Raw genomic sequence first — 27378 nt, 5'->3', positions numbered from 1 at the left:
TGTTTCATGTTTTCTGTGGCGATCCAACCTTTCTTTTCAGTGTGAGAATGTTGTGGATGAATGGAAGGAGGTGTGACGGTGCTTGAGACAAAGAGTCTTTTCAATCGAACACGCTCCCTTCAGGGGCTTTTTATTTACTTATAGTAAACAGTATCGGACCGCGTTCTGCAAGACGGATCTTTAAGTTACATAATAAGAGGGAGAAGCTGTTAAAAAACTGGCAATGCCTGGTCTGCATCTCCAGGGATCCAGACATGCTTAGAGTGCATGCAGAAAGTATAGAAGTTATTTAACATAGTGTATTGTGTGGTACATTAATGTAGTTAAATCTTTGGCCTCTCTTACCATATAAAGATATCTGTTAGTCTTTTCCTTACCTCCCTGCCTCCTTCCTTTTTTTCATTTCTCAGCATCCTGCTGTCATATTGCCATTCAGCAATGACATCATCTGCTCCACACACACACGCACACACACACACACACACACACACACACACACACACACACACACACACACACACACACACACACACACACACACACACAAGTACACACATACAATAAAGCGAGAGCTCAGATTTCGCTGTCCTGTGCCATGCTTGTGCTAATCATCCATTACTCATTACACCTAACACATCCAACATGGGCGGAGCGTGTAAGGTGGCGGCTGACACTGCTGCTGGCGGCTGTCGACACGCGGGCCGCTCGGAGAGAGCTGCTTATGTCGGCTCATTCTGTCTGCCCCGGTCTGATCTGCTCTGAGTCAACACATCTGATGGTCGGAGAAAGGTTTAGCTAGGTCCTGAAATGACTCCAAAATACTAGTTTTATCACACTGGGAAAGGAAAAGTAAATATATATTTTAAACTTGAGTGTCATTAGCTCTTATCCATCCCTACGAAAAAAACACGGTGCACATCATGACCTCATGAAGGTATAGACTGTATTTGAACGTTTTTCAAAGACCCTGATGTCATCGTATCTGCTGATGATTCCTCTGCTTCCTGAAATTTCACCACAGCCATAGTCTCACATTACAGAGGCAGAAAGAGCGATAAAGGCATCCATATTGTATGACAAGGTTAGAGGGAGGGATGGCGTGTTCAATATCAATGAGTCAGTTTTATTGAGCTTTTTTCTGTGATCTCTGCACTAAAGAGTGGAAGGTGCTTCATACCCACCTTTATCTGAAAAACAGACTAAAGACAACTGTTGCTCAGTTTTATTCAGACACAGCATCAACGATAAAATACGTGTGACAGCTAATTGACATAAAAGGTTCAATCTGCTGTAAAGTCCTTTCAGCCGTCCTTACATTAATTGTTTCCTGACAATGTTCTCCATAGGTAATATACTTTAGATCCTCAGCTGAAGTGTATATAGAAACTTCTGGAACGTAACGTGACGCATGTAACACCACAGAACGAAGCCGTGCAGTTACACACATACTGCACATTGCTCTGTTTCCTTACTTGCAGCAGCAGTGTCGGAATTTACTGTTCATCATTTTTTATATATTCCTCATCGCTTCTCGTTTAAACAGTCTGACTGAAGCAGACGGACAAGGGTTTTTTGTGCGGCTGAAGCATCAAATGACGCGTAAAACGCCCCTTTTTCTGTCTGCACAATTTAGTCCTGTCTCATCTTGTTAACGAAAACAAAACATATGTGTCGTCAGAGTTTATTATATCAACGATCTATTTTTAGTCGTCAACGTCTCGTCTTCGTCATGGAAAAAATGGTTGTTGACAAACATTTAGCGTCATAATTTTCGTTCAGGAAGTGAACCATGAATGCATGAGATACCTGTCATCTATCTCTATGAAAGTTCATCAAACTTCATTGTCCCCCCGAAAGCATGTGTACCGTAACACTTCAATTAAACGCAGATCTCAAATGATTCAATGAAATGAAATTACTCGCTGGGTGTGGCTGCACATTTGACTAATTAAATGGCGGTCTGAACTAGAAGCCTGTGTTTATTAATTGTTTATCTGGTTGTCTGTTTATTTTCCCCCTTCTCTCAAACGCTGCACGTCACATTTACTGGTCACCTTGGCGGCGTGGAGAAAACATTCGGACCTGAATGCTGTCTGGTGTCAAGTTTGCAGAACAAAAACCAGGAGAAGCAGCAGTGACATTTCTCCAATTATCCCAAGAGAGTGACATAAAAAGTAAAGCTAACCTTTGTTCGAGAAAGACTGTCACCGGTATGCGTAGCGGCGGGCGGGAGGAAGAAGGTTAACGATCAGCGCTAATATTTGCACGTGGAAGCACAGCACGTGTGCACCTCAGAGTCTCTGTAATTGTTAGTCGAGAGCCTAACTTTGTATAAAGGTAAACAGTCTTACTGGTTTAAATCAACACTTTTACAGTTTCCCATCTTTGCTGTCCAAGAGTTTTGTAGAAAAATAATGAAAGGCCCGTCTTGTATAGACGCCCATCCCTAATAAAGACAGGGTGAGTTTATAGATTGAAGTAAATAAAAGCACGGGCTATTAATTGAAGTTTTTCTGTATATCCCCTGTTGACCCTTTTTTGTGTCGCAGCTCTCCCTCCCTGCTTCATCCTCTCCACGTCTGTGCCGTCTTTCTAATCTCACCTCTTCTTTTCTCAATTTTCACTTGTAATTTCCCCTCTCATACCCATTCAGTCCTCCAGCTTTCTCTTTATTCTCTTCAACATAAAATGAAAAGAAGAAAGAAGACTCCTTGTTCCCACACATTTCTCTCTCTCTCCGCTCTCTTCTTCTTGAGCCCGATGCCATGAATCAGCAAAGTAACGTCCATTCAGGCAGTGATGCTTGAAATGATATTTATTACTCACTCTAGTCTCTTTTAACCATCCATTTATTCTTCCTCTCCTCTCAGCTGCTTCACTCTACCCCTCTATCCGTCATCCCACTGGCAGATAATTAAAACAGATATTTCCATGTGCAAGTTTATTTAGTCTTATACTGTATGTCTTCCACACCTTGTCACTTTAAGTCACTCAATTTGGCCGATGTTTGTAAAGCAAAGCGGGAGCAATTACCTCTCGTTCAAGCTGCTATAATCTACCTGCACTTCACCTCTTTTGTCATTTTCTGCCTGTTTCCTCTCCTCCTCTCTCACACTTTCCCTCAGACGCTGTGTGCTTACGTGTGTGTGTTTGTGTGCGTCTGAGTGCCTCTGTGTGTGTGTGGGTCTGCGTCCGTGCCAAGTAGTATTCCCCGATAACAGGATTACCATCTTAAGCCTATTCACGGTAAGTGAGCCAGTTGGATGGATAAAGCACTGTATCGTCGACTCCGCTGGCGTTACATCAAGAAAAGAGTTAGAAAAATTGTAGAAGGCAGGCAGAAAGTGAGCTCTTGGTGGGTTTCTGAGAGGGAATATAAAGGATTCACACTCTGTAACACCCCGAGAAGCAGCAGCGCTGTAGAGGGGGGTAAGCCTTGCAAGCTAAGCATTGCTTACAGTGATGTCAAACAAGGAAGGATTTAACTTTTCACTGAGGGATTTAACTCAGAGCTTGATGGTAACTTACATTGAATACGAACACTGCAGAGCGGGGCCACGAAACAGGACGGTGTAGTGGTAACACTTTATTCTAAGAGATTCATTAATGAAGTTACGTGCAATAATTAACAGTATGTTAGATGTGCATTCATTCAAAACTTTCCATCATCAATACCACTTATCCGGTTCAGGGTTGCAGAGTCGATCCCAGCTGTCATTGGGCGAGAGGTGGGATAAACCCTGTGCTGATCACCAGTCAATCACAGGGCTGACCTTTTACACTCACACCTACGGGCAATTTTAGAGTCACCAATGAACCTAACGAGCATGTCTTTAGACTGTGAGAGGAAGCCGGAGTACCCGGAGGGAACCCACGCATGCACAGGGAGAACATGCAAACTCCACACAGAAAGGCCTCCTACATCCAAACAGGGGTTCGTATTAGGAACCTTCTAGCTGTGAGGCGACAGCGCTAACCACTGCACCACCTTGCCACCTTCATCAATGAATTTTTAGCATTAGCATTCTAAGCATTAGTTTTTCATGAACAGATGGAGAACAGTGGACTGAAACTGGCTAAATAAGAATTAATGGAATGGTTTGGCAAAATGATACAAAGCACACTCAACATATACATTATATCTGCTTTGTTCACAAAAACATTCACTAGATTTTGATTTGGAGTTCTGTTACTCCTAAATCTAACTCCCATCCCAAAAACCTTCTTGTTAAGTGCTTGACACTGCCACAGCAGGAATCGCACTGTATCATTAACATGATTGTAGCATTAAGAACATTTATTGTCTAAGCCTTCAAAAGGATGGCAGTGCATCTGCCCTTTTATAACGGCAGAGTCACACCAGAGTTGTGTTAAACTGCTCAGCATTGAGACAGTAATGAAGTGCAGTGCAAAGACGTTCACATTGCTTATTGTGACTGACTGAACGGAAACCCTCCAGGTCATAACAAGTAATTGCTACATTTATGAGAAATGAATTGCTTACTTATATTTCATGACACTTGGACTATAACCAGCTTCACAAGTTCATTTTTCAAATAAAATACACTAAAAGTGGCGAATATAAATAGTATCCTTCTGGCTTCAAGCTGTATAAACATGAATAATACTCAGGGTGGTTAAACCTTAATGAGTCTGGTTGAATTCATGATGGATATGATATTATAAGGACACAGCGTTGCCAACTCAGCGTCTTTTTAGACCCTTGTGGTGCATTATTTTCTAAAAAGCAACTTTAGACAAATTTAGCGACATTTTCAGACCAGATAAATACTGTATATTACATTGTAATTCATCCCCATGTATGCTGCTCAGAGTCGCAGATCACTGCTCCTCCTGCCAACAGCTCCGAGTCGCTCTCTCTCCTCTCGCCTCTTGTCCCGTGCGCAGCAGCACTGGGGCAGTGGGCAGCATGTGCTCACAACCACTAAGTGCTATGCAAATGAGTATGTCATGACATCACCAATATGCAAATAAGTGTTTTACGTCATCTGGCAACTTTTGGAGCTAGTGCCACTTTCATTGGAAAACATTTGGCAACACTGTAAGGACGTTTGGAGAGTATCCCCCACAAGAGGAACCATCATGTTTCGCATGCATTCGAGCTTTTCAGTCGCCCCTTTTTTTCAGAAGAAGAAGCTAAGAGACTATAAAACCTAGCGAACTTGCTGCTTGCTCGCAAGACTCTCGCTTGAGAGAGCGAGCTGCAGGCGAAGAACACATTGGAAAACTTTAAGCGAAAGGCCCCCTTCACACTGTCCCAATCCAGGGGCTGCAGCCTTTGAAGGAGGCGGTCCACAGAGGATGCTCCATTCATAGCCCGCGTAGACCGTTAAAGCCGAACTGAAATGAGATGGTCTGGTCTACCCTTGCATCACCAAATGCTGTGCCTGTCGCCTAGCAACAGGTAGCTAGCATAACGTTGCGTAAGTTAACCTATTATTTTAAAGATAATTTGTTTCAAGAGCCCTTTCGTTTTCTTAAACATGTGCAACACTAGCTATTCTACTGAGTTGAAACCAAAAACTTTGACATTTTGAAGGTGTATTCCTCTGCCGTTTCAAAGTCCACCATTTTGTTTGAATTGGCGCGCAATGCATCTCAGGATACGGTGGGCCATTCCCCCAGCCGCGAAGGATGCACCCGATGGATCCTTCACGGCCGGGGAAACGGAGGACGCATTTGTCGGCTTGACCGCAAGTTAGTACAATAAACCACATAGCAACCCAATTAATTACTTTTTTTGTTCGATATTTGTAAGACAACTCCCCATGGCACAAAAACACACACACACACAGTCTATATCTTTATTTTTCTATATTTCTATATTTTTTTGTCAATTCATTGAAGCCTTTAGTAAGGAGCCGTGTGATTGGGATAATGCTGTAAGCTGGTAGGGAAACCCGTCACGTCAGACAGGGTTAATTTCTGCTGTAAAAGCCTGTAAATTATCCCTAATGTTTCTTGCAAGCACACATGAGAAGTTCATGAAGTACTACATGAAAAAAATCAGTGCTTTGTACCCTCACCATACATGGTCGTAGTTATTATTAGATGGCCAGGTGGATTAATGTCTCCTAACTGCTCAGGCAGAAATGTAAAAGTGAGAAGCAGTCGGTAGGTGACCTGTCCGCTTTGTTAGCTGCATGATAACACCACAGAACCAGACTCAGAATGACTGCCTTACTTTGATTCTCTGTGACAGCTGTGCTGAGCGTTGATAACACAAGTTGTAAACAAGCATCTCAACCTCTTTTTCCTGGGCTTAATGCTAATTCAGTATTAAGGTCTCTCATGTGTTGTTGTGCAGTGTTGACAGTTTCCCGTTCAGACAGCAGGGCTAAAGGGTCTGACAGCCACTGGACCATGTCTGCTGGATCCTGTTGTGATGTGTCACTCCGAGGAGAGAAGTGAGAGACTCTGACACACATCAGGAGAGGGAGAGAAGCAGTGTGGTTGCATGTCTGTGTGTGTGTGTGTGTGTGTGTGTGTGTGTGTGTGAAGAAGCTCGATGAGAGGCATGAAAGAAGAACAACTTTAGAGTAGATAGAGGAAAACAGAGGGGCAGACACAGCCAGGAATAAAATGATGAGAAGGGTGGAAGTGGCTGAGACCACACAGTCAGAGAGACACACTCATTGACACCCAGAGGAGGCCGAGAGTTATCTAGACAGACAGCTGCAGGCCGCTGACCTGTCAGTGTGGTTAACACACATTAGCCCTCTTCTCCCTCATCACCTTAAGAAACACACACACCTTTCTTTCTTCTCTGTATTGTTTTTGGATCCCTGCTAGCTTCAACAAAGAGGTGGCTAGTCATCTTTCTTTTCCCTTCTCTTCTTATGCCGTCACTGTTCCTGATCCATATTCATCATGCATTGTAAGCATCCTTCTCTCTTTCCCTACAAAACAGCGCAGACAAGTTGATTTCGAAGCTCCAAACTGTTGCCAGATTGTTAAATTCACACACTAAAATTGAATGCAACCCAGTACAGGAGCTCTGCAATAACTCCAACATTATGAAGCTCATAATGTTCACTCTTTGTGGACAGTATGTCAGAGAGGTGCTGATTGTATCATTTGGCAGGTAGGGCATTGGAAGGTGTGTACAATATTTCACCCACGGTCTCAAAACAAACTTATAAGCTTCATAAAGTTAGCTTTTATTGCAGGGCAGTTGTATTAGATTGTAGTGGATTTAGAAAGGTATATGTACCAAATAAACTGGCACCAGCCCACTCGCTGTGGCTGGAGATGCTGTGAGCTACTGCTAAGAAAGCGTTGACCTGCTTGTCAGGTCGCCACATGGATGACGATGTCAATAAAGTCTGTTTATCTGAGTCACATAAACAGCAGGGGTCGACAGTATATTCCACCACAACTCATCTCTGCTGCAGTGTGAAGGCTGCTGCAGAGAGCTGCTGCTAGACGTGCCAGAAGTGCTTGATTTCAGCTTAAACTGTTGATAGAAAAAGCTGTGTGACACAACAGGAACAATATTGTACTCAACTTAAAGGCTTCTGAATTGAAACTTGAAGGACTTGACAACCTCGGCTGCATCGGTGGGACGCAAATGTTTAAAGGAAAATTATTAGAAATGATGATCACGCACCATGTGACCACTAATGGAGAATTGACTAGCTCTCTTGGCTCAGGTCAAGTTCTTTAATAACCCCACTTTGAATAGAGCCTAATAGCACCATCCACCTATATTCCCATAAAAGAGACCCACATAAAGTAGTCCCGAACTTCCTCCTCCAACACTCTGACAAGGCTGCTCCTCTTTTCTCTGCTCTGTTTCTGTTCTCCTGTTGAAACATCTGTGTCCTAGACAGCATACAGCTCCCCAGCTGAATACAGAAGCAGCGAACAAAACCTGCTGCATTTCATGTCGAGCCGGATCCCAGGGGATCCCGACGCTTCCCTTCACGTTAGAGACTTCTAACCAAATGTAAGCGCCATTATTACAAAAGACTCTGACTCAACAAATGCATCTTCATCTCCCAGCATGTGTGGGGCACAGAGCGTAAGGGGAAATGTGTGGGTTTTTTTATGCGTGTGTAAATGGATGTGTGAGATTTGATGACAAGTGAATGTTTGGCTTTCTTGTACTTTGTAAAGAATTTAAAGGAAGGGAAGAGAAAGGCGCCAAGAGATAAGACCAGGGAGAGAGAAAGGACTGAGGGAGATATCCAGACCAATCCGTCGGGGCCTGAGGGGGAAAAATAGAGCAGTGTCACACGTCTATTGAAGGGAAGGAGAAGGAGAAAGCATAGAGGGAGAGCGAAGAAGGTCAAAGAAAGAGAGCGCAGGTGATGGCTTTAAGCTGCCGGTGTCACCGGCAGATATAGACTCCTTTGCCGCCTGCCTGTCATCTGCATTGCACACAATATCCCCTTTATTCGCAATATCACCTCACTACATTTCGCTTCATTTGCCTCCCCGGTGTAGCGACTCCCTGTGTGATGCTCTGTTTCTCTCCATCACACAGCTGCCAGCGATACTGTATATAAAACTCCCTCTCGTTCTCGCTCTCACTCCCTGGAAAAAACTATATCTCACTTACACATACAATCTTTTTATACCTCACACACACGTACCCTCTCCTTACCTATTGTGTCCCTCACCGACTCACACAGTTTCTCTTTTCTTCGCACTTGTTCCCTTGGCTTTCTTGCGTACTTTCCACATGCTTTTCACCCCAGGATCTCCTTATATAACAATACTCGCAGCAGCATTATTGTAAGCTCGTATGCCTCTTCCATCCCCATTGACTCTGTGTAATCTTTTGAGTGCAATGCATCATCCTGATTTCATGCTTAACCTATATTTTCCCAACAAACAAAACATTTCACCATATGCACACAAAGGAGACCGAAAACTGAAATATATAATTATTTTACTTCACGGTTACAAAGCCCCTGTCGCATAATCATGCCATTAAAATTCTTATAAACTTGAACGTAACCCCTCGATGATCTCAAACTCTAATCCTACGAATATTATCCGAACAAAATGTCCGTAATTTGTAAGATTTCACTCATCTTTTAATCCGAAAATACGAAGGATAAAAGCAGGAGAACACGGATGCACACTTCATGCTCACTTTGCCTCCCTCTCAAAAAAGGCCCACACGCAAACACACACACGCATGCATGCAAACAGGAGTCACTAAACCGTGGAGAGACAGGGTTCAGTTCATTGCTCACCTTGGCTTGGTTTGATCAATGGCAGCCTGCCTCTCGCAAATCCCTCCCACAAACAGAGCTGAATAAACAGGCAGAGAGCGTTTACACAGGCGCAGATAATCTGCTAATCCATATAACCTGCTTTCAAACCCACGCACACACACACACACACACACACACACACACACACTTACACTCACACACTATGAACGATACTGTGTACACATGCAGGAAAACAAGCGGTGAACTGTATATGGAAGCAGGACACACACTTCTATGCACAAACATTTGCATCCGCGCATACACACGCACTTACACACACACATTTTGTATCAGTGACTCTTGCCCATTATCCTGTCTGACCTCCTCAACAGGACATGGTTGATAGTCTTGTCGATGTTGATAACAGACAGAAGGGTTAATAGGGATTAATGGACTGTACACACACAGTTGCACGCAGGAACACACACACACACACACACACGAGAGTGAGAATAACACTCCAGCGCTGATGAGTTTACAGGCTTTCATGTTGCTCTGAAGTGTGTGCGTGTTTGTGTGTGTGTGTGCGTTTGATTACTCGAGTGAAAATATCATGTAGCAGTCGGCCCGGCAGCGTTCCCGCAGCTTGACGGGATAATTGAAGCGTGAAAAAGCCATATAGAGTTTGTCAAAAGTCTTAATGGTCTGAGTGCAGCATCATGGACGCCATGAGTACGCAGCTTAGTGTCATTAACTTCAACTGTGTGGAGCAGAGACAGATTTTTATCACTGAGAGGAAAGACATTACAGCAGTTATAGATCTGATCAGTTATTCAGACAATTTAATGACCTGCTCAGTGAAATTTAGTCTCTTCCTGTCTGATCACTCATGCGCTCTCTCTTTATATTTTCCTTATCTGGTTTATGAAGACGTACATTTCAACATCCGTCAGCCACTACGGAGAAACATTTAGGATCCTCTCATTTGTAACAAATGGATATGAATTGTTATCTGGGGGCACACTCATGAACTTCCTAAGGCAATCAAAGCTGCTTACCTCTAAAAGTCGTCTCAAATATTCTACAAATTGCATCGTTGCTGACTTACCTTCAGAACGACTCATCGAAGTGTTCCTGCAATCAGGACTGTGTCGTTTTTCTGTGCCTTCCAAAAAGCTGCAAAAACAGAACCTTTTTAGGAGGTGAACCCTGTGGTTGAAGTTTGGTTTGGCTTCGGCACAAAAATGACTCGGTAAGAACATCCATCCATCCATTATCAATACCACTTCAGGTTGGCGGGGGGCTGGAGACTATCCCAGCTGTCACTGGGCCGACACATAGAAACAGACAACCTGTCACGCTCTCATTCACACCTTCGGGATATTTTAAGAGTCACCAATCACCCTAACAAGCATGTCTTTGGACTGCAGGAGGAAAACCGGAGTACCCAGAGGGAACCCACGCATGCACGGGGAGGACATGCAAACTCCACACAGAAAGGCTCTCTATGCCTGAACCGGGATTTGAACCAGGAAACTTCTAGCTCTGAGGCTGGTTAACATTTAAAGAAACTTGCCTAAAATGACAACTTTGGTTGACTCCCATGTCAGAGTCTGCATATCCAACCACATTAACCTACTCCTACTTTGACTTTGCAGCTCTATAACGAACAACTTCCTCCTTTGCTCTCAATGGAAAAAAGTCAAAACTCCTACGGTCCATAGATGTCTTTGTAACTTTATCACAATCATATGTTGTTTAACGGCATTTGCTAAAAGGACACTGTTGTTTTTCATTGGCAGACCGTCATGTTTAACATCTCACCTTTGTGCAGTAATGTAGGAATGTACTACAGAGGGTGTGTCCGTACACTATGACATCACCCTTTGGGTGTGGCTACAGTTGAAGAAGTATATGTCACACATTATACTTGTTAGGATATGAGGACATCCGTCCATCCATCCCTTATCTATATCGCTTATCCTTTTTCAGGGTTACAAGGGGGCTGGAGCCTATCCCAGGTGTCATTGGGCGAGAGGCGGGGTACACCCTGGACTGATTGCCAGTCAATCACAGGGCTGACACACAGAGACAGACAACCTTTCACGCTCACTTTCACACCTACTGACAATTTACAGTCACAAATTAACCTAACGAGCATGTCTTTGGACTGTGGGAGGAAGCCCAACGGGAATGCATGTATGGGAAGAACATGCAAACTCCACACAGAAAGGCCCACTTAGTCTGAACCGGGAGCGCTAACCACTGCACCACTGTGCAGCCCCCCGATGTGAGGACAGAATGTTACTATTTGTTGTGGACCAAGCAGTCAACCAACAAGAAAACACAGGTTTAAAGTCCAAAAATATGGTTTTACTGTTAAAAAAGGTTAAACTAAAATAACTAACTTAAGGCATTTAAGGTATTTACTAAAAATATTGCTCACCAAACCAGTTTTAAACTCAACCTAACACAAAGGGGGAACATACTTTATGTATTTACTTTTTCGGCCACATCAAGAAACACACACAGGGGAGGACAACATAGATTATAACTATAATTTAACATAAAGAAACCCTGATTCCCTCGTGCTGTCAGAGCACTTGGATTGGTCCTTTTCTTGGTCCTCTGAATAAAACCAGACTCCAGCCTCAGCTCCATATTCATACCTAGACAGAACACTCATCAGCCAGGTAACTCAGAACGGAATTAAACCAATTAGAAAAACAAAATACAAAGCCACTTCAGCTAAATGAGTGCACTTAATCAGGAAAACAGTGCATTGCCAAAGGTGCTACTGTTTTTTTATAATTAGGTGATGGAAAATGAAATTAACTGAACAAGTTGTGGTGCAAGTGTATAAATCCTTTAACCTGTAATAGTCTGGCCAACACACTATTGAATTAGCTTGTGTTGGTGTACTTGTAATTCCATTAACATTGAGATCTGTTTGGGTTGTTTGGTTTCAGCGTTTTGCTTACACTGTATCTTCAAAGTGTTTCAGATTTCAAAGCTTGTCTCTCTCGGTGCCTTTTACTGTTGCCGTCCTAACTTTCTTCCATTAAACTTTGACTGATTCTGTCCTTCAGTACACCCCGTTGTCACCGACAGCAACTTTGTCAATTCAACATTTTTCTCCTCCTCCGCTCTCTCCAGGTACGGTGGACGAAGACTGCGGGCAGCGCATCTGACAAGTTCCAGGAAACATCCATCTACAACGAGACTCTGCGCATCGAAGGCATCCAGAGGGTGCAGGGGGGTCGCTACTACTGCAAGGCCGACAACGGGGTGGGGGTGGCTGCCATCAAGTCCATCCGCGTAGATGTGCAGTGTAAGTGGGCAGGGAGAAAGAGGAAAAAACACTCCTTCCACTTTTAGACCACAGCTCTATCACTTGAGCTATTCCCACTGTTAAGAGCAGAGCGAGATGGGGAGATGTGGGAAGATTGGAGGGGGGAAAGATGAAAGACAGATTGGATGGGTGATGAGATCTCAGGTGGGAATGGCTTCCAGGAGTATCTGAGGACTTGGAAAGGATGAAGAGCGCGGTGTGGGGATTAGGGGGGAGATAAATCAAATGGAAGTGCAGGATTTGAAAAGAGAAAAGATCATATTGAGACTCAAGCAAAAACATCTCAATATCAACGCTCTTGTGCCTCTAGGGCACCATTGGTTTATTGTATGGATAATGCAGCTGTATGTAATCCACCAAACAGAGTAATGGTGAGAAAATAATGTTTTATCAGATACTCCTGGAAAAAAGTGAAGTCTGTGGGCGTATCAAGAGTTTTATAACAGTTAGTCCAGGTGGTACGGGCTCCCTAACCCGCTGTTTCTCAACTCACCTTCATCCAAACCACAAAAAACAGATGATTAGTTAAACTGAGACATCATCAGTCTTTGTTTGCTGTTTAGCTTTGTCAGATCCTCCAATTTGACATTGCGTACAACAACTAGGATGTAAATCTGCTAATGATAAAGAGATAACCTCTCCCTGTTACCGACACTTTGAACTGTCCCTGAAGGCTCCATAAACGTTGTTGAGAAGCAGTGTTGTGTTTTAGGGGCCCCGTGCTGCTGCTTGTTTCACTGCCCCACTGTTCCTGTGAGTCAGGGGCCAGGTCATGGCGACAGGTTGACGCACATGCAACTATCTACCCGACACATCGATACTTTATACAGTTTATTTTCCATTCCCAGCGCCCTAAAACCCTCGTCTCCCTGTTACATCACTTTATTGCAGAGACGGTTTCTTCCTTCATTGATTCAATCATTTAAATGGTGCGTTTATAGACTTATAGAAAAGGCAGATTTTCCAAAGGGCCCTATAACACTAAACATCACTTACCTGCCTTTCTTTTTCCACATTCATCCTTTCTCTTGCACCAAACTATGCAGCTGCAAACACACACACATGCTCGCCCCATGCTTGTCCCTGTAGGGTTTCTCACTTACACACCACCCTGCCTCTTAATGGGGCTCTCCCTCCCTCCTTCTCCCTCCCTCCCTCTCTAGTGTTAGTGTTACTTCTCCCCAAGCGTGAGCTCGGCCCCTGCTGGGGAGCTGGTAATTGCAGGGGGGCCTGTGTAGTAAACAGGTTGTATTGTGTGTGTAGTTGTGACAGGAGCTCTGTGAAGCTAAGCAGCTCTGACAGCCAATGCTTGTTCAATTCCCCATCCCCCATGCTGCGTTACACACCGCGGCGGCCAGCCACGCTTCCTACACGGGGCGACTTTAGTGCTCGAGCGATGTAACAATTAGCCGAGGCTGCCGGGTAAAGAGAGAGAGAGAGACGGAGAGCAATAGGTGAAAGTGGAGGGAAAGATGGATAAGGGAGAGGAGGAAAGAGGGGTCATGAGCTGGGAAGGAGGGAGAGGGGAACAAACACTACGTCTGAGTGTTCCTGAAGATGCAGTCTGAAAAGAAAGATAACAACAAGACCCCGAATGTTCTATAAACTGCAGAAAATAGTACATTTGTACTTTATTTATAGACATATTTATGTGTGGCCCTTTAAGAGACAAAACAACAGATTAGGATTTCCTAGGGACGCGGATCATAAAAGCACATGTATCTTTCAGGCTTCAATATATCACTTTAATTGTAATCTGCTTGCTAAGATTGGGCTTTTTTTTGCTTAAATGGTAAACGGACTTTACTTAGATAGCACTTTTCACACACTGATGGCAAGGCCTAGGTGCCCATCTCCAATCAGGACCTGTGGCCATTCGGGAGCAGTGTGGAGTTCAGTGTCTTGCCCAAGGACACTTCGACATGTAACTGTAGCAGTCAGGCGACCGACTATCCCACTGAGCCTCAGCTGTTGTTAAACACCTGACAAGATGCCTACTAGTGGTAAACACAAACGCAAGGCTCCAACAAGCCCCGAAAAAAGAGAATGGAGACGTCACATTTGATATGTCCATTTTTTCGTTGACAAAGACAGTAGAAGAAGAAATGTAAAGAGGAAAAGCAGTTAAAAGTAAACATTCTGCTACGACTGACTATTTATACATCCCTTCCTTTCCATGGCAAATTGAACAGTTAGTACAAGATGTTATTGAATCAGAAAGAAGTGGTGATTGATTGATTGAAAGGAGAAACAAAAGAGAGAAGAGAATAAGACAGATGGAGGGAAAAACAGGAAGAATAAAGAAGACAGCGAGGAGGTGAGATGGAGAAGGCACTCATATGCTTTTCAATTTGGATGCATCCAACAGACCAGTTATTGGACTGGAGGGCAGAACATGTTGTTACCCACACCGGGTACAAACAGGAGCATGTGTCTCTCAATCACACACGTCTTTTTCCACGTCCCAGCTTTTTCCTGAAATGACAGAAACTGCACGTTCTATTCACACTTTATTTCCCCCTCTCCGTCCCTCGTTCCTCCTTTGTTATGTTGCCTGCTCATTGTCCACGTTTGTCTTCCTTCCTGCCTCCCTCTCTGACCCACACACATCAGTGTGTGTGTGTGTGTGTGTGTGTGTGTGTGAGGTGAGTCAGCTGGGGTCTCTCCCCCTCTCATCTGTGAGGCTCGACCAAACACAGCAGCGTCTGGCTGTAGGTCATCCACCCCGCATGCAACTCTGCTTTCACACAATCTAATGGATGCAAGCAGGCGTACAAGAAAACATGCACACACACACATACACACACACACACACAAACAGAAACTCTTGCTCATTTATACATAACACGCACATATCTCTTCACTGAGATACAGGCACACTGATGCATAGAATAATACAAACACACTTTTAAGTATAAAGGTAGAATTACACGCGTCCAAAAACCACACTCACGCTCGAAAGCACACGGACTCACACTTCAAAGTGTGATGTGTGTGAGCCAGAGGAAGAATAAAGAGGGAAGAGAGTGAGCGACAGATTGAAACTGAGAAAACAGCCGAGTGATGATTGAACAGTTTCAGGATTAGAGCAAAAGTGTGCATTCAATATTCTGCTTTGAATTGAAGATACAGACAGAAAAAGTCACTCGCGCATTTCCACCACTAAACAGTCAATATCCCAATAAGTCCTTCTTCCATCCCTCCTGCATCCTCCCTCTTTCCCTCATTCTTTACTCTTTATACTCTGAATTATTTAATAATTCAGCATGTGTACACTCATTAACCACAGGGCTATATGAATTAATCAGTTAGCTCAGAATAGTAGATGTCAGCCAGCTTGTTTTCTTTGTGAATCATCTTGTTGCCACACTGTAAAGTCTGTGTACTTAATAAGCAAATACACATTACAAATATATTCTATCCCTCTGTCAATCGTCCCCTTTCCAATTAATGCACATGCACCTTTCCGATCATCTGCAGCCACTTAAGCTGCCTTAACTGATGCTTTCCACTCACAACACCTCATCCACACATCACCTGTTTCTGCAAACTCTCTGCCATCACATGCTTGTTCGCCTGTATCAACCAACTGTCCAATGACCTGGCACTCTGACCACTGAGGCAGTGGGGCAGTGAGCTGGCGGGGTTTAACTTTGCGTAGCCTCTACTGATGGGATGGACTTGGTTCAGAAACCCAAACAGTGATATTAAAGCAAAGATCAGATGAAAAACAAACGTGTTCATGGAATGAAAGGTAACAGCTTAGCTCAGATCAACTGCTCTCTGTGGATTCATTACTCTCTTCAGGACACAACCAGGTAAGTGGCAGAGTGTTGGGGGGTTAATGATGATGGTTATGATGATGCTGATTATGTTCATGTTGATGGTAATGTTGTGACAGCAGGGATGAAGATGATGACGCTCATGATGCTGATGAGTCTGTAGGATTGTGTTTTTCTGGTTTAGTCGTTCTTCTTGTGTCTCTGAAACAGTTCGACACAAGAGCAACGCAAAAGACACTTACAAGCTCACCTTAAAGGGGAGGTTTTCAAAGTCTTGTTGGCCAACGTGACACAACTGGGATAAGTTTGCCTGCCCACACTGCCACCACCAGCGTTTTGGCTGTATGTATACAGGACAGTATCAGTGCTCCAGTGATCAAATAATATCACAAAGCAAACTCTTTGTACTAATGCTTTTTGTGACTCCTATTAGTATGGTTTGTGTCACTTCTGCCTGAGGGGTTATCATATTGCACTTTGTTTTAAGAGATGTTAACACAAACGTATAATGATGCAATGGAGTCAGAGAGATAGCTGTGGCCTTCAACAGGAGCATTTCTATTTGAAAAAACTTTATGCCAAAATAGCTAACAAAAGTTTCCATTTACTTAACAAGACATAAAAATATGATATGATGACCTAAGTATAGTTCTGGAGTTATAAGGAGTGTTTCTGTTAATTCTGTGTGGATTAATGCACATTGATTCATGAGATATCGACAACATTGCGATCCAGAGATAAGGGCCTGTGTCCACTAACAGCGTTTTTTGCACTGGCAGCGCCCACGACCTCATTTTCAGAGTGCTTCTCACTGGCGCTTACTGTTGCTAGGTTTCGAAACTTGTATCGCGGAACTTCAGCTTCTCTTGGTAGTGATTGTTAGGTCTGTTTTAAATTGATCTGCATGCTTAATATTGCTTTTATTCAGGGAAATTTAACAAAGAAAACATGAAAACAATGGAAAGTAATCCTGGCTTTAACAGCAGCTCTACACCTGGAATTTGTACCCTCGGAAAAAAAATGAAAGGATTAGCTTCTCCTCCGCTAAAGTTGATGACTAAGTTGATATCGTAAATCCTGGCCCTTCTTGGTTATAATTGGTTGGCAAAGGAGAAGTGACATTGACAAGCGTGGCGGTGTTCCAAAAGTTGAACGATTTTCAAATGAGAGCGCAGCAACGAAAAACAGCTGACGCCGAGGGCGTCTTTGCACCTAGGAAGCTTAGTGCTGAAAATGCTTTGATGCACTGGTTTTGTATAGAAAATAGGTGCTGCCATCATAAAAAAATGCTGTTAGTGGACACAGGCCCTAAATCTTTAAGTCAGACAGGATCTATACAGTTAGTTTATCGTGTCTCTTTCCAGATTGAACTGAGATTTTTCCCCAAGAAGGTGTATAGTTTTAGATGTAATGGAGGTGAATAGATCTTAGCTGCTGAGCGTTAGAAAATGAAAAAGGTTTCCGTTTCAGTTAAGCTTTTATGTTTCATTTTACATTTTATGATGTAGGAACTTTATGATAACAAGACAAGGTCAAAACCTAGTATGTGGCTGACCACATCAAGTCACTGTGCACTTTTGTGGGCAATGTGTTACAAGGACTGTCCTTATGAGGCCGATGACAACGTGTTTGAAGGCAGTAGACGAGGAGGAGCAGCCCCGCCTACTCCCCGAACAAAGTATCCAGAGCCGTATAGAGAGAGAGTTGCGTCAGTGGAGGTCCAATATGCTCCATGATCCGCCATTGCGATGTCCCAACTCTCTCTCTTTACGGCTGTGAAAGTACTGTCACTCACTCAGTCACTCAGTCAGTCAGTCACATACAGACCCGTGTGTAAGGCTGACCACGGCGGTCAGACAAAAATCATACTATCCACATATACAAATACATACAAGCTCAGCAGATCAAAGATGACCTCCTGTTCTGCTGATTTTCCATCCAGACTGACTTTTTCTACGGCATTGTCACTAATTACAGCATAAATCAATGGAGTATAAGACCATGCAACTCTAAATGTACACAAGCCCTGTCACTGCTCTGGCAGTTATCACCCTTTCTGTCTTTGGCAATTGGAGTCAAGAGAAGAATGTGTTGTCCATTATTCCAACACTGTGGCTTTAGAAAGAGTCCCAAAGCAGCGATACAAGTGCTCTACAGTGGAATTTGGTGTGTTTGACAGCAACACACACACACTTTCACACCCATAAACAGCAGGGTAGGTGGCATTTAGTCTGTCTGTGTTGGCCAGACTCTTCTGTCACCACACGGCTGCTCTGTGCTTCAGGGTGACACCAGTGCTGGCTGGAGCGGGAGGAATGGGCACTGCTGCTGGAAACACAGTCTGCACGCACACACATGTAAACACATTCGGCACAAGCTGCTTACACACAGATAAAACAAGAAGGGTGTGGAGTAGAAAGAAAGAGGGAGGAGGGAGCAGTTACAGGTGGTTTTAAAGAGGCTTTGACCTTCTAGGGGGATCCAGGCTGATGCCACAGAGTGAATCATTGGGCCACCACAAAACTGTCTGACTCACGCAGTGTGCAAAAACTCATACTAACTTTCTCCTCATGGTTCCTCATCTCTTTCTCATCTCATTCTACGTGTGTCTACTGTTCTGACTCTCTATATTTGTCTTCCTCTCTGTGGCCCTCGATGCCCCCTACTTATTATTACTGTCTGCTGCTCTTTCAATATATATTTCTGTTTGTGCATGCTTCTTGGTCTGCTTGTGTCTTCTCTGTCACTTGTCACATCGTCTCAGTAGGGTTTGTCTCTGCTACTTTATCATGTTAGTTTCATCCCCTGTCCAATTTTCTTCTTCTGGCTCTGCCTATGAAGAAATGGTCATTGTTCCCGTGCTAGACTGTTTCTGAAGAGTTGTATTTTGATACATTGTTCACACATTGGTCATGTTTTTATTCTTACTTCACAGTTGCGTGATTTTATTGGTCTGTAGCACATAATTAGAACAAGTACAGTAGAAATGTCCCAGCTGAAGTCAAATTATCAGTGATCTGTAAACTCCCCTTGGCCTGGAGAAAATGCAGAATACTAATGAGACTGTGGGCATCATGTGAGGAAGTTCAGTATTGTTCTTCTATTTCTGTCTTTCTCAACAGGTCATAGTCTGTTCTAATGCTTTTGAAAGCAGCCTTAATAGTCTGCCAGTCATTTTTAGTTTTGAAAAAAAAAAAAAGCAAGTTTTTCCTTGTATTTTGTCAACAACACATTCAAGCTGGGCCCCTCCTCCTGGGCTCTTCGTCACCAGAAGCTCACTCTCACGCTCTCGTGCGAGAACACGCCCACCCTGCTGAGCTAACACCGACAGCATCACGGTTACCGTTGCGCTAGCATGCTAACAGCCGGTTACCTTTGCGCTAGCAAACTAACCGCTGCTTACCGTTGTGCTAGCATGCTAACTGTCAGTTAGCCACAACAGCGCCCCTCCTGAAAACGTCCCGTGCAAAGCAAAACAACAGAATAGATGCAGAGGGAAGGGTCACACAAGGGTCTGCACACACACTCACCAACACACATGTATAGAGGCCCATAAGAGATGATTTTTATTTGTAAAAGTCTATATTTTATTTTTCTAGGAAAATCCTGCTTATTATACCTTTTACAAAGGTCGACATTATGCTGTGTCTTATTAACAAAAGCACAGGTTTAACTATGTACATTAATGAAGATGTTCGTCCATTTAAGTGTGTCAATGAGCCAGTATGAACATCACCAATGTGCTGTGACCTGCAGCCGTTATTAGTTCCACATATTTGACTAAAAAAATATCTGCTGCAGAAAAGGTCTGTTATTATACAGGATGAACGCTGCAAGGCATTGAAATGATTGCAGAGGAGCATTGCCATTAAAAACGGGAAACCATACAGTGTCTGCCTCTCTCCTTATACTTCCTCTGACATCTACCTAGTTGCCTCGAAGCACTAAGGTATTCTGTTTTGTGCAGATTTTCTTGTCTGTTGTTCTGTAAGAAACTACCATTGTTTCTCTTTTCATTCATGGTGGCCATTATTGATACTAACCATCCATGTTTTATGTTTATTATGTTTTTTTAACCATAAATTGCTACTTTTGCAGAAAGAATGCAGAAAACCACAGTGGTACCATTTTCAGTCCTGTATGAAGTGTGGCCTTTGATGGTTTTCATAGAGGACTCCAAACCACGCCTAACTTGCAATGCATGACTCACCTGACATGCAATGTATAAGTACATAATACAAAAGTATCTAGGCAAACAATTGCCATCTTTAAGGAGAGCACACTGCGTTTCTTCACTGTAATTCGTAACATAAAGTGCTGTGACGTTGCCTTCAGCGGTGTCCCCTGTTTTTTTCTGGCTGCTCTGCTCTGCCACACCATGTTCTTTTATGCCACTCCGAGACTAACTGCTGCGTGTCTGTGAGTGTATGCGTGCATGCAGAGTACATATGGATACTCTCCAGTAAGTTCCTCAGCAGGAATAGATGTCGGAACTTTACAATGATTGCTGCATATCGATGGCTTGCAACAATGTCTACATAATATAGGAACATATTATTTCAGATCAAAAGAACACAGAGAAGTCTCATTTCTATTCAGTGGTATTCATTGTGAAATTGCTGCTTGAGTGACCTGATGTATTGATCCACATCAGAGGCATCCTGAAGCAATGTGTTCAACATAATCCATCCAATGAGAGGGAGCAACAATTCTTTGCAGCCAAACCCAGTTGAGTTTTAGAAATTCTTCTTCCCACAGTGAAATAATAAAAACGTATTGAATTTGACAAGTGGGCTTCGAATAGAGAGCGAGATATCACTTTGTGCATTTCTCTCCCACATCCCGTCGCCCTCAAGCCTCCATAACCTGAAAATCCAGCACAGACACACACTGCGACACGCAATAGAAGAGGAAAGAAGGAACTTCTGTTATAATCAAATATCAAAAATATTTTATTCCCTTAAGAAAAGTTTCGTTCGCTAACTATTCTGATCCATCAGGAATGTGAAACTACTTTTACAATTACAATGACATTCTGAATCCACTCACTCAGGCAACATCATCATGAAGGAATGATTCACCGTTATATCAGATGGAAGGCTGTCGTCTACTCTGTTATGGAAAAGGAGCAGCCATGTTGTCACACATTGGCTGCACCCTGACCGAGGATGAAGGGGAAACCAAAAGTGGGGGTTAGCTGCCATTTAGCTTAAGGCAGGCCCATCCTGTTACACAAACAGAGACATCTTACTTTAGAGGACAAACGATGTGGATACATTGCAGCAAAACGGTCGTTAAAAACTTCCGCACAAAGATCGTCTTGGTCAATGTACTCCGTCCACTCTGCGACAAAAGCAGGTTTTGCCTGTCAGCAGATGCAGAAAACAGGGGATGCATTAGCATTCACATGTGGATGGCATGGACACACTCAAGAAGGCTCAGTTGCACAGATCAACACATAAACTTGACATTTGCTATTAGACTGAGAGCATATTGCTAGTTAGTCCTTGCAACATTGGCTGATGAGCTTTTGTATATGTTGCATGCACCATGGGATGTATGCAGTCACACTTAAGCCTGGCCCACATAAAAGATGTTTCAAATCTTAACAGATGTTGAAAATGTAAGAGACCCCGCACATGACGATATATAATCATAGATTTAACAGTTTTGCTCCTATAGTGTGTGCAGAGCAACGATTACACCACACACTAACAGATTAATTCACCAACAACCAGAGTCTGACTCTCAACTCTGGAAATCTTGCTAAATCTCTCGCGGTCAAACGAGACTTAACGAGAGTAAACACACGGCAGACGACGGGTAGAAAGAATTGGCGATGAAAGTTTTAGGACATTTCACTGAAAATTCGGGAAGAAAAGAGAACAAACTGTAGATGAAGAGGTGGAGATGGCATGAACATGGGCTGTACATCTTTATGCTCCTTGTTTGTTTTTGGCACCATGGCTGCGGTCGTCGTGCTTCCTCCTTCAGTCAGCTTGCTCCCCCATTGTCTGTTGTTTCGTTCCAAATGACAACAGACCACAGACTGCGTGCTCGGCTGTCATTGGGGTTCCCCCCACGCAACAGGATAACGGATCTGGGCAGATTGAAGGGAAGTAAAATCACTCTTAACATCCCTCACACCACAGGAACATCTGGCAAGATCATCTTTAGAACCATCAAAAAATCGGGAATTGGCTTCCGATTGTCTGAAGAGGGGAATCGGGCCCAAAATCAGCCTGATTATCTTGTAGTGTGTACCCCGCTTTATGCACTATGTATTATGGTAGGCCGACTTTGTAGACACACAAAACACAGGGGGGAAAGAAACAAAGAAAGTTGGCACATTGGCTCAGTAGTTGGTGCTGTCACTGCTCATGAAGAAGGCTGGATTTGAACCCAGTTGGAGTTCTCGTGTCCTTCCCGTTGCCACGGGCATAAAAGTCCACAGACACGCAGGTTGGGTGAATTGGACTCTCTGTCTGTCTATGTCAAAGGTTTTTAATAATTTAGTTTGAGTAATAAATCTTTTGTATTAAATAAAAGCAAAGTAATATAGCAATTTAATGAATATGCAACAAATGAACTAGGCATGAAAGAAAAATGTGTGAAATGGCAGAAATACAGATAGTTTGAAAAAAAATGACCTTAGGATAAGAGGGAACATGATTGAAGGCATGGATAAATAATTATTTATCTGTAAGCTCTAAAGAGAATCCTCTCAGGGCGACCTCTTCAGACAACAGAAGGGCATCGAACACAATACAAGCTCTTCAGTATGTGTTGTCCAACACACATCCTGTTCGTTCTTCTGAACACTCCTCTCAGAGGTCCATTCAGGTCGTCCTTAAGCTCTTTCTGTGTCGATGGATTTTAAAACCGTGCATGAAGGTTGCTCTAAAATGTGTTCAATTCAACAAAACAAGTTTGAGTTCAGCAAAGATTAAAAACTATTAATTTATATAATGCTTACTTCTCTGCAGAAAAAACATCTCTTCATGTTTGATTCAGTTTGGTTTCTCTTGCAGATTTGATTAAATCTTTAACGGGGGTTAAGGAGTATTCTGGGTTTGACACAGTAATCTTCTTTTCTTTAATTATTCATATAGATCTGTCCTGCTGGTCTGTTCAAGTGAGCCACAGATCAGTTAGCTTTACTTCTAAGCTTATACGCAAGAAAGTTGTCAGAAGAAGAGGATAATACATTCAGGCAGGCTTATATTGGAGAAGGTGCTTTAGACATAGAGATTTAATCTGTTGGCTTCCCCAATAAAGTCAGTCAGTGAGGTGGATTTTGTTTTCCTTTTACCTGCTCTTCAAATTCAAGCAGTGGATGTGAAATGCAATGTATGCCCATAGATTGGGCCTTGATATTCAGACACTTGAAATTACTATTTATTTCCATCCAAGAGAAGTTCACTGCTCTACAAAAATATGAAAAATCCAAAATAACCATCGGCATGACCTTGCTGTCTTCAGTGGTGGGTACGTCCCTGGGTGCTTGATGAATCCTACAAATTCTAAAATACCCAAACCCGGCCTGAGACTTTCCATCGCTGCTTTATTCTTGAATCCATTATATAAGTACAGAGAGTTCACTTGAATACCTGGGCGGAACGTTGACGTTGCGATTTGCACATTGTGAGCTGTGAGAAGCTACAATATCTGGGACAGTCGGTAGCAAAGTGTTTCACTTGAGTGATATATGGCACTGCGGTACAGTAGCTCAGTGAGTTTAATATGGCGTTAACTCTTTCACGGTGAGGGATATAGGTTCCACTGGGCCCATCTGCCTGACTGTTATGGCTCTTATAGAAGCAAGGCACTTTAAACCATCCAGCAAACTGTGTGTGCTGTTAACACTCAATAATTCTGCTTTAATTTAATTTAAGTAGTCATCATATATCACATAATTAATTTATGATTACTCGAGCTGTTGATATCAAGTTGAGTTATATGAGTATAAAGAAATGGAATACATTCTCAGCACTCACACTTCTGGACATCATGAACACAGCACTTGTTCACCTTCAGAACAGAGGCCAGGAGAAGGTGTAGTGGGCTTCTTGTCAGTTATTTCTAATGCATTTGTGTCCTTTTCACACTCTGAAGTGCGCACCTCAATAGGATGTAGTGACAGTTTGACAAATCTAGTTAAAACTATTGAAGGGGTCCTCGCATGACCAAAATAAAGCTTTGCATTTAGGGTGAGAGAAGGTGCCGGTGTGACACTGAGGTATTGTAGAAGCCCACATTTCTTTAGAAAATATTAGCTAATCCTTTTTAAAAACATCTTCCCTGAGAGAACACTTCTGTATGAGCTGCATCCTGCTGCTGCACTGTACTTGAACCTAAAACTAACAGAGGCATTGACAGTGGCGCTGTGTTGAATAAAAATTGGTCTTAGAGAAATCAAACACAGAAATTCTGTTTGCACCAATTGCTTGTGAGATACATAATTGTGACTTCATTAGAAACTGAAGGACAGCAGCGCCTGCACTTTGAGCTTCATGGTTCAGCATAGATTCATAGCAGCATGTTACAACAGCGTTGCATCAATGCTCTCTCCGCCCTGCTACATTTAGCAATGTGGTGTTGTTAATGTGCAAACAGCCTCAGGTTTCTCTCAACAGGACAATGTTATGTTTTGGCCAGGAGGTGCATTCATGGTGTGAATATACAACACCACAGATACAACACCCTGGCCAAATTATGTCCCTTTTAATGTTGCATGTAATGTCTGGAGGAACTGGAGTCCATGCTTCGTAGAGAAGAAAATGTGGTTGCACAATTGTGTTGGCTACATCTTATATTAAAGCCTATGGGAACTTGGGCAGAAATAGTAAAATGAATATACAATATCAAAGTTTAGAGGCACATTAAGCTCCCAAAAAATATTCGTGAGCATAAATGTTCACAAGAAGTAGAACACCTGTTTCAGAAACAAATCATTTTGCTGTTTTGACCATGTTGGCGTGACGCCTCCCTTGTGCACAATCAGAGTAGTGCATTCTTAAGCAGCAAGTTTGGGTCATCAGAATCAGAGAAGGAAGAAGGAGCACTGCCAAATTTAATTCAATATAATTCTGATTCATTTCACTTGGTCACTGAGTGGTAAGTTACAAAATGCCTTTCTTCCATTTCATATTTAGCAGTTAGCATAGACTTGCAACATTACCACAGATGGACCTATTTTTTCTTAAAGCTATGTCTACAGTGCTAAATGATAGCACTGTAGCGTTAGCTAGTCCTATATCATAATGCTAACTCCACCAGCCAAAGCTCAACACCTGCTGCCACAAAAAAAAGATGAGCAGTGGTCGAAAGAAAAGCAACCTGAAAACAGACATAGCTGTAACCATCCACAACCTCTAATGGCAACACTTGCTGCAATCATGTTGCAAACGTTAGATGTAAACAGCCCAATAGCTGCTGTGTGACTTTTTCCTGTGATTGATTAGTTAAACTAATTAGCTAATTTTAGGAATATATACCAGAGCATAGCCATGCCCAATTCAAACCATCCATCCAGCCAACCATTATCTATACCTCTTATCATGTTCAGAGTTGCAGGTGGCTGGAGCCTATTCCAGCTGTTATTGGGCGAGGGGCGGGGTACACCCTGGACTGATCGCCTGTCAATCACAGGGCTGACACATAGAGACAGACTACCTTCCACGCTCACTCTCTCACCTATGGACACTTTAGAGACACCAATGAACCTAACGAGCATGTCTTTGGACTGTACCCCAGAGAGAACTCACAGGGAGAACATGTAAACTCCACAAAAGAACCCTTCCGGCTGGAGGAGTCCTACCGGGAACTTTCTTGTTGCAAGGCAACAGTACTAACCACAGCACCATCGTGCCATCCGCATTTCAAACCAAATATCAGTAAAGCTTACTGAAACTTAAATGACACTATTTTGGTTTTGAATTGAGACTAATTTCGAACACTTTTAGATGCCTCTATTCTGTACATAAGACCCGATAACATAGTTCGAGGGATACTTTAGATTTGGGATCAGGGGCTTTAACATACAGACATGACTAATGCAAGCACCCCAATTAAATAACTGAATGCTACTTGGCTTAGTATTTTTTTATCTAAAATGAAACTCATGATATAGTCGTACATGAACTTCAAATGACCCCAGATAGCAATTAATAGAAAAGGTTGATGTAGCAACATGGAAGGCAGAGCTGTGCAGCTTTTATTCAATATGAACTGGCAGTATCTGCACAGTAATAGACAGGCCTATCGGTCATGTTCTTTGCTCTCACTGTGCATCTGAAAGATTCTCATTACCACTATCTCACCTCCAGTCAAATATGTAAATGAAATAATTTAACTCACAATATGAAGTAAAAATACACCTGCACTGCAAGGAGCCGGCCGAGTCGCTCCGAGTTCTTATTTGATCTTTGTAAGGAGGAGAATATGATTATTATCAGCTCAGCTGCTATCAGATTATCATCACAGCGTTGTCAGCTCCACTTCAGAGCTAATATGATTTAATACTAAGGTGGATTTCGTTATGAATCCCTATATATTCACACAGTCTCTCTCAGATGAATGGGCTTGACTTAATAAGAAGATACTGAATGTATGTTTGCGGCTGTGTCCATCCGTATTTCAGAGGAGCTGGATTTGTACAGTATATGTGTAAGTTAGTGTGTCTGAGTGTGTGTGCGCGCTCCACAGTGTGTATGCTAATCAGCAACAGGAAGACCATTGTCACTGGAAAAGAATACATCTCTCTTTCTATAAAATCTAATTTTGTCCCACAGTGCATCCTATTTTTGTGACTGAACTAGAGAAAGATGTTCCACAGATATGGGGAGGCAGGGAGGTATGAAAAGGTGAGACAGCTATTGTCCTCTTCTTCATGAATACATATTTTTGATTAAGTTCATCTTTCTGATATTTAAAGTCCTTTGAAAGAAAAAGAAAGATTTTGCCATGCAACTAAATTCAGTGTCAGTCGTCTGCTGTTTGAGAAAGCTAATTTTTGTAGCTCGCCGTCTATTTGAATATTTTTTGCCTCCTTATA

General features: G+C 42.8%; 1 protein-coding gene across 1 annotated transcript in view; it reads left to right on the top strand.

Annotated features, from left to right (window-relative positions):
- The window catches only part of LOC138584386 (MAM domain-containing glycosylphosphatidylinositol anchor protein 1), a 198632-nt gene that overhangs the window by 67419 nt on the left and 103835 nt on the right, over nucleotides 1–27378 (top strand). The window contains exon 4 of the mRNA XM_069656644.1: nucleotides 12345–12519. Coding sequence (XP_069512745.1) covers nucleotides 12345–12519 — 175 coding nt within the window. The remainder of the gene's footprint in view (nucleotides 1–12344; nucleotides 12520–27378) is intronic.

The sequence above is a fragment of the Semicossyphus pulcher genome, unplaced genomic scaffold (genome assembly GCF_022749685.1).
Source record: "Semicossyphus pulcher isolate SPU_LCO1_2020_fin unplaced genomic scaffold, fSemPul1.0.p SCAF_1, whole genome shotgun sequence".
NCBI classification, from domain to species: Eukaryota; Metazoa; Chordata; class Actinopteri; order Labriformes; family Labridae; genus Semicossyphus; species Semicossyphus pulcher.
This window is presented reverse-complemented; position numbering and strand designations above follow the sequence as displayed.